Genomic DNA, 11,825 nt, shown 5'->3' on the forward strand with positions numbered 1-11,825 from the left:
TCCTGTCTTCCTGTTCTCCCCCATCTGCCAGCCTCACGTGTGGCTGGAAGCCATTCCTGGCTTACCTGGGTCTCCTGCGGGGGGAGGACAGCATGGGGCATCTGCAGCTGCAAGCAGCACTGGGCACCACCTGCGGGCACAGAAGAGAACAATTCAGAGCTCCACACAGCTGCCCTGGGTAAAGGCTTATAGAAAGGAGGGAGGCTGCTCTGTGGTGCCAAAGTACAGGAGCACAGCGGGACTGCAGAGAGGGCACCAAGGGCTCCTGTAGCACAGTAATGCCTCCATGTCCCCATCCCCACTCTTTCTGCTTCCAGGATGTGGGACAGCCGGGAGCTGCAGGTGGCACACACGTTCCCAGGCAAGCAGCACATCCAGACGAGCTGTGATGTGAGCCAGGACGGGCGATACTGTGTCAGCAGCAGCAGCGGATTTGCTGGGGAGGGCTGCGAAGCAACGGTGAGTCTGTAGGGCACCCAGTCCACCTCCTGCTTCTTCTCTCCATCTCCAGAGCACACAGCAGTGGCAGCTCGGTGCGACAGAGCTCTGCCTGCAGCAGAGCACAGCTCCCACTGCTTTGGCCTAACCTGGGTCACGGGTTGGGCTGGAGCTCAGTTTCCCCCCCGACCAGCCCTTTGGTCAGTCTTCTGCAGCAGCAAATACCCTTCCTTAGTAAAGTGCTGGGATTTTGTTTGCAGATGCATGTTTGGATAAATGGCGAAAACCTTTCTGGGATCTTGAAGTGTTGTGGGATGTGCACTGTGGCGGGGATAAAGGCAGAGATGTGCTATGAGGACGAACAAGGAGCTCTTAACCAAACCCACCTTCCTCTCTCTGTAAAACCTCTCCGTGCTGGCAGGTGGCAGTGACAGCCCGAGCTCTGAGCACTGCTTGTTGCTTTGCAGCTGTGGGACCTACGGCAGACCAGGAGCCGAGTGTGTGAATACAGAGGGCATCTGCAGACCACAGCCTCATGTGTGTTCCTCCCACGGGGTCCTGCTCTCACCCCCAGCATTGCCACATCCTCATACGACAGCAAAGTGAAAGTCTGGGACCGGGACACTGCAGGTAGGCAGGGCACTGCCCTGGGATTACAGACCTGGCTGCTGTCTCCCTGGGGTGGTGAGCACACAGCGGTGTGCCTGCCAGCCCTGGGTTTTCATGCAGCTGTAGGGCTGGGTGGAGATGAGCACCAGAGCAATTTGTGTCCATCCTATGGCAAAGAAGGGTGTCTGGGAGCACGAGCCTGGAGGTGATGGGCATCCTTCTCGAACTAATGGGAAGCAACGATGGGATGTCCAAGTTCAGCAGTGAAAGATAAACAATGAAAAATCAAAAAGAACAGGGGAACTCCAGTGCTTTCCTTAGGAATGAAAAGTCATAAGGAACACAGGCTGCACTGGAGTGTGGAGGGGGCAGCTGTGATCACCATTCTGAATGGGAATCTCTGCATTCTGGGTTGGCTGAGGGCTGGGTCCTCACCAGAGCCAGATACAAAGCTGCTTTCCTGCCAGGCCCCACTGCAGCACAGGTTTGTTATCTCAATGCTCATGCAGAGGGCAGACATTGCCTCTGGGGAAGGGTCACAGATGTGCTTTGCACTGAGTCCAGCAAAACTCAATAGTGCTACACTATGGCTAAGCACCTCCCCACGTGCACTAATTCAAGACAGGATAAAAAACAGAAATCTGATCATCTCCCATGTTAAAACCTCTTTCCTTCTTCTTTATCTCACCTTTCCTCTCACCTGGTGTCAGTGACTTTTCTCTTTCCTCCTCAGCCTGCCTGGCCACTGCATGCCTCGAGGGAGCCGGACCGCTGGCCTCGCTGGCTGCCTGCGACAGCTCCACGCTGCTCTGCGCCAGCTTTCGCTCAGGGATCCACGTGCTGCAGCTGAGGCACCGTGAGGAGCTGGAGCTGGAGAAGGTGGCAGTATTTTGACCGTAGCATCCTTCCCAGCAGAGATTGTCCGTGGGGATCTGATCCTCAAATCCTTCCACTGACAGCAGGCACCAGGTGACCCCTGCAGAGCAGTGACACAGCTGAGCCACGGTGCACAGGGCATGTATTGCTTATTGTTTGCTTGTGGCTGATGGGAAGCCATTAGAGCTGGCTAGAAGAAAAGCTGAAACAGTGATATGTTCAGGCCAAATTCTCACTCCTGACAGTGTTGTGGCTTTAGTCACAAAATCTCCACACAAGCTGGCTGTAAAGGGAGCCAATGGAGGAGAAATGAGCTACGAGAAAGCACGTGCCATCTCTGTGCTATTTCTCAGGTCAGAGCACACCTCCTGCACCAAGAAAACTGCTTTTACTGTGAAAAGGAATAACCAAGCCGTGACTTCACTGCTGTGAGAGGAAACCAGGGATCAATGTCTCTGCCTGGATCAGATTTAAATCAGCATTGCTAGGTCAGCTCACAGCACAGTGCCTCCAGAGAACTCCAGGGAACGAACAATGTATATTTACCTGCTGTGACACAACTGGCTCCCAGTTCTGCAGCAGGTGGCTCATGTCTGGCCAGTGTGGTCCCAAGCAGCAGCTCTGCAGCATGCCTGGGCATCAGGCAGGGAATGCTCAGCCTCCTCTCCTTGCTCCAGTTCTTCATCCTGCTGAATGGGGCTGAGCGAGTGTAAATGCAGCTCACTGGTGTCCAACACTTCATCCTAAGCCAGCTAGAAGTATGCTGCTGTGCCAGGTGGGAGCAGGACAAGTGCTGGGTAAGGATTGTCCCACGGTTGGCAGCCTGCTGAGAAACACCCCAGGAATTTGTTCCTTATGGGCAGGGAGATCCCTGTCTGTGCAGCTGGCAGCATATAAACGCTTCAAATGATACCTGAGAAGGGGCATGAGCACACATAGCTGGATATTGAGGCTTATCGAGAGAACACAGCAATTAAATATGGTTTTTGTGCTATTTCCTGGCCTCGAGTCTGTTAGCATTTTTCCTGGGAGTAAATAAGAAAGAACATGCAGCACTTGGCAGATGCCACCATACTTCTGTAAGGGAGCAGAGAGCACACAGCCCTCTGTTAGAAGAAGGGAAGTAACTCATGAGTGGTTTTTTGATGTCCCCACTACAAATGTTGAGAACAGCACCGTGTCTGTCTCCCAGGGACAATGGACAGCTGCTCTCCAGGTGACAAAGGAGAGATGAACGTTTCCTCTTTTTTCCTGGAGATATTTTAAGATAGACAGAAATCAAACTGTGTATCACAACACCCCTGTAATTCTTCCACTTCTTAGTCAGACCCAGAAGCAAGTGCACATGTTCAAGCCATGGTCTGATTTTCTAGGACACATATGAAAACTTCAGTTTAAAGAATAAACAACAAATAAGAAATTTCCTCACAGTGGAAGTTAGAATGAGACAACCCACAGTGAAGCAGCCTTCTTTGCATCATCTCAGGTGAGACACATCAGAATCTTCAACAGGAGATGTGAAACACCCAATCTGTGAGACAGCTCAAGGAGCTAAGACATGAGATGTGCACTGAAAATTTCTTGGGTCTACAACATCCACTGCAAGTGGAAACAAAGGAGATACAGGCATCTATGTTCAGAGACCAACCTGCAGAGGCAGAGGAACTGTGGTACGCTCTCCTCTAACAGCTAACTCTGCTTTATTTTTTGAAGACACAGACTGCTAAAGCATCCTGGAAAACAGAAGGTAAGAAAACAGAGAACATACAACAGTCCATACACGAAGTGCTGTGTGGCTACCTACACAAGTGTAAAACAAACTGGAGCAAATCTGTGAGCCTGTCTTAGAAGGGAAGAAGGTATTTCATCTCCAAATTACTGCAGATAATCACTATCTGCAATACAAAGCAAAAATCCTAAAAAGTGGAAGAATATCATTCCAGCTTTGACTCCAACCAAGCCCTGGTTAGCATAGGTGCTTCAAAACTGCCTCAACCAGGAAACCAAGACCAGCTAGTGACCACAGCCACTGCAATACATGTTGCAACAGCCAATTCCTTTCCTTTTTTAAAAAATTTAATATATAAAAACCCGGGTCTTAGTTCAAAGGCATTATTAACATCTCTGTCCCATCAGCAGTGCCTTTGAGCTACTCTGCTGTCCACAACTTGAAGGTTCTGTCATAGGAGCATGTGGCTATCAGTTGCCCATCGAGGGAGATATCCAGTCCCATCACCTTTCCCTCGTGACCAGCCAGTGTTTTCAGAGGGGACCAGCCAGGGTGAGTCCAGATCTTTGCGGTGTTATCATAAGCGCCTGTCAGCAGGAAGTTACCATGATTGGCTGCAGTTGAGGAAAAAAAAGGGAGAAATGAGTTTTGCAAATAAGTATGTAACAGATCTTCTACCACCACCCAGTACAGATCCTCCTGATCTAAGGATGTGTTTTTGAGTTGCCACATTCCCTGCCACCTCAGTAGAGGAAAGGCAAGAATAAGGAACATCAGACAGCAGGTACTTACGTTCAAATTTCACCCCAGTCACCAGGTTCTGATGGGCAGGAATGGTGTAGATGCACTTCCTCTGGCGGAGGTCCCACACCTTGCAAGTATTGTCACCACTGCCAGTTGCAACGTGGTATCTGCCAAGGAGTCAAGAATGCATTGAAAGCTGAGCTTTGTATTCAGAGCTCCCACACAATGCATGCAAGCTCCTGTCTTACCCATTTGGGGAGAAGTTAAGCCCATAGATCTCCTTCAGGTGGCCTTCCAGAAACATGATGCAACGCCCAGTGCGCAAATCCCACACCCGGCCAAAAGCATCCAGTCCACTAAGAGAGAAACCAAACACCATCACCCTCCAGACTTCAGCAGCTGACAGAACACCAGTACTGCAGCTTTTGGAGTCAGTGAGCAACAAAACCTTGGTAATGCTTCACATACAGTGAAACAAACTCACCCAGTCCCAGCAAGAGACCCATCCGTGTGAAAGGCGATGTCATAGACCCCTTTGCTGTGCCCTTCCTGATGAAGGATCTCTTCCTGGGCTTCCAAGTCCCACAGGCGCCATGAGTGATCATAACTTAAATTAAAAAAAAAAAAAAGCATTAAAATCTGATCATATAATCCTGTCTGAACTGGGCACACACACACCAGCTGCCAGGACATTCACTTTGCCTGGTCCTTTGAGCATTAGGAAAACATAGACAGGAAGGAGAGTGTAAACCTCAAAAACTCAGAGATCCTCAGCACACCCCTGGGAGAGCAGGGAGCTTCCCTACTTCTACATCAGTGTGGCATCCTTAAACCCTGAAGGGATCACACAATGCATCTGTGGGCAGGTGAAGAGATGCACCATACAAAAAATACACATGCCCTGTTCAAGTGCTGTTCCCTTTTCAGCTGCTAGTGTGGAGCACAAATGGCCTGAGAGAGCCACACAAAAGGAAAAGGGAAGAAACAGTTATCACTAACTGCCACAGGATGATTTCATACACGAGCAGAGAATGTTTGGTTCACTTTGTATAATTTCAAAACTGAAATTGAAGGAAGAGAGAATAAGCTGGAACAGCCTCGCTTACAAACATCATCCTCACTGCCAGAGTGTGGGTATCTCACTGAAATCCCCTTAGCAGCAGCAACCATTTCGGCTTCTGGAACTGGATTTTCAGATCACCTTTGCACCATTCAACTCCAGTGCAGTCCCCCTCTCCCTCAGCACCACTGTCCTCAGCCACCCCCCATCCCACACTCACTCAGGAGGCAAGAGCAGCCAGTGGGCTGCTCCTCTGGCAGTTGGAAATCTCCAAGGAGAACAACAAATATTTTATTACCTCAGCATACACCGTTTCCAACTGGGTCTTGCACGAGGTGCAGAGAAAGGAAGCCTTTCATAAATCCCAGTGACTGCAGGTAATAGCATCTTAAATAAACAAAAAAAATCAACAGAATCCCCTTACCAAGTAGTGCCCAGGAACCTCCCAGAGGGGTGCCACATCACACGTGCCACTCTCATGCTGTGTCCTTCAATATCTGCCACTGGCTCATCACTGAAAAACAGAAGGTCATCAGACACTGGTCAGGATGGCTGGCTCTAGCCAAACCTTTGCCGCTATGACCACAGTGAGACAGACTTTAATACAAGCCGGACAAAAAAGTCAGTGTTCTGACTACTGACTCTAAATGCTGCTTTTTGCTCACAAAGCTGAAGCTCTAAGTGAAAGCCCTTTATCCACATTCATAACCTCAGCAGTAAGTTCTCCTGGAACAGTTTCAAAAGCTGACAATCTGAAGGTCTCAACAGCAGAAACTGTCTTTGCTGTCACTACACAGAACATCTAATGTTGCAGCAAACTCTGCTATGCTGAAGAAAGCCAGGGCAGGCAGGATAGAGCAAATATTTATTGTCCCAGAGCTATGTGCTGCAGCAGCTCAGCAGCCCGCAGTGGAAGACCTGAACAGTACTGAGAGTATCTTTCCAGCAGACTAAAGAGATGTGGTCACATGAGGCTAATAAACAATTGTTGCCTGGCACAAGTATGCTTCTGCAATTAGAAACAATAGCTTTTGGGTAGGGGTAATGAACTGAGGATCTCAGAGCTGCCTGCCTCCTCCTGAGGCACTGCAGCACTCCACTTTTCAAACACAGCAGAGATTAACGCTGAAGAAGGGGAATGCTCTCCTAAATGAAAGGGCAGAATAAAAAGACCTCCAGATCTTCCACCCTTCACTCAACTGCATCAGCAGGTTGCTAATGCACAGCAGCACACTGACTTAATTTCCCTCACCTCGTTTCCCCTAATCAGGGCGATGTCTTTGCCTGCTTAAGAAGGAAATACATACTGAGGCTGGGAATTGCACTGGTGTTATAATAACAGGCCATGTTTGCCTGAAAGTAAATGTCCACTGTTTCATAAAGATAAGCCCCCAAACAACAATACTGCATCTGTGTATGCCCTGTGTGATTCTGACCTTTCAAGGCTCCACAGTTTGACAGAACCATCAGCTGCACACGAGGCCAAGTTAACGTCCTTCTTGTCGAGGGAGACGGTGGCTTTGGGATGGAAGACTATTGCTCCTACATTGGTGCTATGTCCTTAAAAGAAAAGAAAATCAAAATCCATAATCTTTCAATCTTGCCCAGATCTTCTCCAGAAAAGGAGCACTTCTTTTGTTACTGGTTAGTCAGCTACCAGAGCATACTTTCACCAAATGCCCTCCCATGTTGAGCAAAGTTGAGGGGTCGGCCTCTTCTCTCGTGTCATTAGTGATAGGAGCAGAGGGAATGGACATTAGGAAGTATTACTTTTCAGAAAGGGTGGTCAGGCCCTGGAATGGACTGCCCAGGGAGGTGGTGGAGTCACCGGCCTTGGGGGTGTTCAAGGAAAGACTGGATGTTGTGCTGAGGGACATGGTTTAGTGGGAGCTATTGGTAATAGGTGAACGGTTGGACTGGATGATCTTGTAGGTCTTTTCCAACATTGGTGATTCTATGATTCTATAAGTTGCACAACCAAATTGCAATTCCAGTGGCACCCATTTAAAAATATCTAACACTGAGATTTGCAACCCTCAAAACACAGTGAAAATTCAACATATGTGAAAGAAGAGATTTGCATTTAGTCAGTTATGCCCACTGTTCAGAGAACTTCACTGGTACTACGTGGTCTGGCCAAGAATGCTAATACTTGGCTCAAAATAACTCAAAACAGGTTTTGAAATGAAGCAAAATGAAAACATCATCCAGAAATGGAAACAACAAACTTTTTTTCTTTAAGAGAAACATCAGGACTTTCTCTGGACTATCTGACACGCCTGTGCTCCACAAGCCTGTGTGATGCTCTCATTAGAATAAGGTCTGCCCAAAGAACACATTTTCAGTCACAAAACAGTTCAGGTACAGGAATTCAGCCTAGAGAGGAACAAAAGAATTACACAGGATTTCAGTGAAAGTCATTCTCTACCTCGTAAGGTGTGAACAAGGTTGCAGTCAGGCACAGACCACAGCTTGCACAGTCCACTCCTGTTGAACACAAGAAACAGAAGTCAGTGTAGACAGGAGCATCAAACAACTTACCAAATAAAGCTGCAAAACCACACCGAGGGGTTCTGCAGTGGGTAAGTGGCAGTCTGACAGAACAGCATCTGACATGGAAACAAATACGGAGCAAAGGTGTGTCACTGAATTCCTCCATGAGGAAGAAATGGCACCCACTGACATTCATCGACACTTGTGAATGTTTATGGAAACCAAACAGTGGCTGTGAGCACAGCGAGGGGAGGGTGGTGCATTTCAGCAGTGTCCACAGTGACAGCGTTCACTTCCTCTAATGGTTTGTAACGAGCGTGACATGCAGGCTCTTGTTCATCACTGCCAAAAATGAAGAGCTAATGGTGCTGACTATATTGAAAAAATATTGTTTTGTAGCTGAGAACTTGCTCTATCAAAAAGAGTCACTGTGCTCACTGCACCTGTTGTAGTTTCTGTGGAAATAAACATGAAGCATTACTTTCACAGCAACCTATTTATTTGAGGCCTATGGCCCCTCTTCACTCAGTGCAGCCCAGGCAAGCCAAAAGTCTGGACCCATGTCCTAAAGTAAATGCTTTAAAGAGAACTTACCAACAGGCAGTAGCCAAGAGTTTGGAATTGGGGCTGAAGTGGCAGTAGGACAGCGGGCGATCATCCCCAATCTGACTGCAGAAGTTATTCAAGGACTGCAACCAAATGCAGAGAAAACAATGAATACAAACCACCTAGGGAAAGTCCTGGCCAATGACTGAGGTAGAAGAAATCAGAGGCCACAGGGAAGTCACTTCCAAAGGAAGAAGTTACCTCAGAGCTACTCCAGCTCCAAGCAGGAGGGCCATGGAGCTCATCTGACTGAGAGAAGCCAGCACAGCCCCATGGCACAGCTTAGCACTCAGTATGCCACCCACCATACTTGCCACCACTAACACTGCAGCTCTGCTTTGCAACTCAAGCTTTGACTGAGAACTCACTGCAGTTCTGACCTCTTTCTACATCTCATCCAAGGAACAGAACCAGAAAGATGAGGGCAGGCAGTGCTCTTAGAGGAGGAGCAAATCCACTGGCAGCTATAATGCATTTGGGTGTAAACAGGATTGGAGTGGCAACACACTGTGTGCTTAAGCCATCCCGTTAAGTTAGCAATCTGACTTAACATGCTTGAACATGACACCTCAGGGGCATTCTAAAAGACAATTTCCATTACTGTGTTGGTTATTATTTTCTCTGGGTTTATAGAACAGTGACCATGGCACAGGATGAGAAAAACAAGCCGTTCCTTTCTAACCCACTAAACCTGTGACAACCCCAAGAAGCAATCTGTTTAGCTTCAAGGGCAAGAGCCAAATCAACAAAGGGATGTTTTTCTTCATCCCTCTGCAGCGTGGGAAGACAACAGAAGCAGATCTCTCTGAACAACTGCAGAAACAGAATTAGAACATGTGTATCACTAGAAGAGAGTGAAAATGCAAAGCTCGTCAAGGCACAGCACAGCAAATTAAATGCATCTGGACAGCACCTCCAGGCAGCTCTTTCTGATCTCTTTGGAATTCAGGAAAAAACGTTAAAAACAGCAGTTGAATAGATGGCAAACCTACTCGTAGGGATTTGTGTAGTTCTTGCCTCTGTGATGTCCTGGTTGCCTCTGGAATCTCTTTGAGCAGCCGGGCTTCTTCTAGACGCTTCACTGCCCTGTGAAGTACAAAGATGGAGTAACAGGTGTCCAAATTTCCCATGTCCCAGTTTCCCATGCTCTGCTGCTAGAAATCCTTACTTCCCCATTACTGGGCTAACACTACAGTCAAGTAACTACTAACTCAAACCTTTAAGCCCATCAGATTTGTCTACCAGTGTATGTTCTCCATTCTTTTGATCTCAAATTTACTGCACTACCCACAATGGGATTAGTAGTTAAGAGTTTACAAAAGGTTGCATTTCTCTCCTTCATTTATGTTAGTTTTCCTTACCTGGGAAGTGAATAGTTAGCAAGCCACAGCCTTGCTGTTTTCAGACTACGTGGTCCTTCATGGTACCACGTTTGCTGATACTGTAAGGAAAAGAACAAAGAAAAAGCTTGCATGATACTGCTCAATTCAGTTATCCAAGATGACTTATTATATTGTACACGACATAGAATTTGGCTAAGTACAAGCCAGTCTTAATGTTGCTGATTTATAGACAATGCACTGATACAGTACTGCTAAAATGGGCAACAATGGAAAAAAAAGAAAGAAGGGATGATATTAGAATTCACACCCTGACCAAAACCAGGTCTTGAACATCTTAGAGACCACCAAAATAAGGTATCCAAAAAGTGACTGTATAAATCTCCCGCAGCACTGAGAAACCATTACCTCTTCTTTAGACTTTTTAGATCTGTCATCATCTTTCCTGGTCTTTTTTAATGCATCTGTGCCGACCACTGAGAGGATATTTCTTAATCTGAAAAGAAACACATTAAGATGCATTTACTTGGTGAAATCTCATACGATCTGACAAACACTTGTTGTGTTCCATTCTTTCTTCTGGACAACCCTTGCTATGTTGTAACAAAACACCACTGACTGGCAGCACTCACTGCATGCCAACTACAAGGAAAACATTAGGAATATGATAAGCTGGGGGAAGCTGAGTGTTCCCTCTTTGCAACACACAAGGGCGGGCACAGCACCTCTCCCTCCTCTCCGCAGGACCTTCTCCAAAGAGCGTTATGGGCTCCCCGAGGGCTCGCAGGCAGGCTTTCACTTCAGAGTCATCCGTGGAGACGTTGATTTGCCGGGCTCGCTTCCTGCGCTCAAACTCAGCCAAGACTTCCGCCTGCCGCTCGCTCATGTGATCCTCCAAATCAAAGACCTCACCTAAACCAAAGGGAAACCATCAGATTGGAGACAGCAGCCGGACAGGAGATCCCTCTCCAACAGGAAGATCCCAACAGAAAGCTGGCACTCCGGGCAAAAGTCTCCCCTTCTCAACTCTAATCTATGCTCAGAGATTATCAGAGTGACTTCTGATTATGTCAAATTGAAGAGGTAAGGCAAAACCAGGTGGCTGAGCACTCTCACCACTGCTGATGTTGATGTTGCCGGCCTCGAGGGCGGCCTTCATCCCCTCCTTCCCCAGCAGCCCGGACTCTCCCTTTGCCAGCCGCTCCCGCTCCTTCTCCTCCAGGCTGCCATAGAAGATGGGTGCTCTCTTGGCAGGGGGAGCGTCGCCCTCCTCTGATGGTTTGCTCTTGGCGGGCTGCAAAGGAAAGGCAAAATCGTCAGATTCCTTCTGTGTGCTGCCTGCAAAGCGGAGCAGTGCCAACATGCCTGCAGCAGGAACATCTGCTGGAGCCTGGGGCTGTGCGAGGAGACCCTGACATCGTGTGAGAGCAGCACGGGTGCACCCTGAGCACTGAGAGATGAGCTGAAATGTAGCGTTTGAGCAAAGTGCTCAAGTTAGATCGGGCCCTTTTTGTCCCCCTGCTATCTGCTCGGGCACAACTTTCAGGTGATGTTTGTCTGTGGAATTTCTGTTCCCAACTTTAAGCCACGAAGCTCCTCCCACTCCTCACACCGAGCTTCCGGGCAGGAGAGCCCAAACTCCCCTCCCGCAGTGCAGCGGGGCCCGCCCCGTGCTCGGAACACCGCCTTCGTTACGAACCCATCAAGAAAACTACGAGATTCTGCGAAAAACCCAAACGCCGCGGTTCCTACCTCAGGCGGCGCGGGGGCCCTCACAGGGGCTGGTCGAGCCCCGCCGCGCGCCACCGGTGCCCGTACGGAAGCCATGGCTGCGCTGCCTGACAACCGCGGCGCCTCACCGAGCACTTCCGGCCGGCGCGGAGCGGACCGGAAGTGACAAACAGGAAGAGGCGGGACAGATGGGGTAGAC

The 11,825-nt window shown here is 48.5% G+C and overlaps 2 protein-coding genes across 2 annotated transcripts in view; one reads left to right on the forward strand and one right to left on the reverse strand.

Annotated features, from left to right (window-relative positions):
• The window catches only part of WDR31 (WD repeat domain 31), a 7,001-nt gene extending 4,075 nt beyond the window's left edge, over positions 1-2,926 (forward strand). The window contains exons 8-10 of the mRNA XM_031556143.1: positions 318-459; positions 906-1,068; positions 1,781-2,926. Coding sequence (XP_031412003.1) covers positions 318-459; positions 906-1,068; positions 1,781-1,941 — 466 coding nt within the window. The 3' untranslated portion in view covers positions 1,942-2,926. The remainder of the gene's footprint in view (positions 1-317; positions 460-905; positions 1,069-1,780) is intronic.
• A 632-nt stretch (positions 2,927-3,558) lies between these two features.
• Positions 3,559-11,787, reverse strand: PRPF4 (pre-mRNA processing factor 4). Its single transcript, XM_010720734.2, has 14 exons — positions 11,648-11,787; positions 11,012-11,189; positions 10,621-10,807; positions 10,304-10,391; positions 9,917-9,996; positions 9,548-9,641; positions 8,544-8,638; positions 7,885-7,943; positions 6,893-7,016; positions 5,881-5,970; positions 4,881-5,003; positions 4,645-4,752; positions 4,445-4,563; positions 3,559-4,266 (listed from the first exon to the last, which is right to left on the reverse strand). Exons 1-14 carry the CDS (start codon positions 11,720-11,722, stop codon positions 4,073-4,075), a joined length of 1,614 nt encoding a protein of 537 aa, XP_010719036.1. The 5' UTR covers positions 11,723-11,787; the 3' UTR covers positions 3,559-4,072.
• Positions 11,788-11,825: the final 38 nt, after the last annotated feature.

Source organism: Meleagris gallopavo, chromosome 19, assembly GCF_000146605.3.
Source record: "Meleagris gallopavo isolate NT-WF06-2002-E0010 breed Aviagen turkey brand Nicholas breeding stock chromosome 19, Turkey_5.1, whole genome shotgun sequence".
Lineage (NCBI taxonomy): Eukaryota > Metazoa > Chordata > Aves > Galliformes > Phasianidae > Meleagris > Meleagris gallopavo.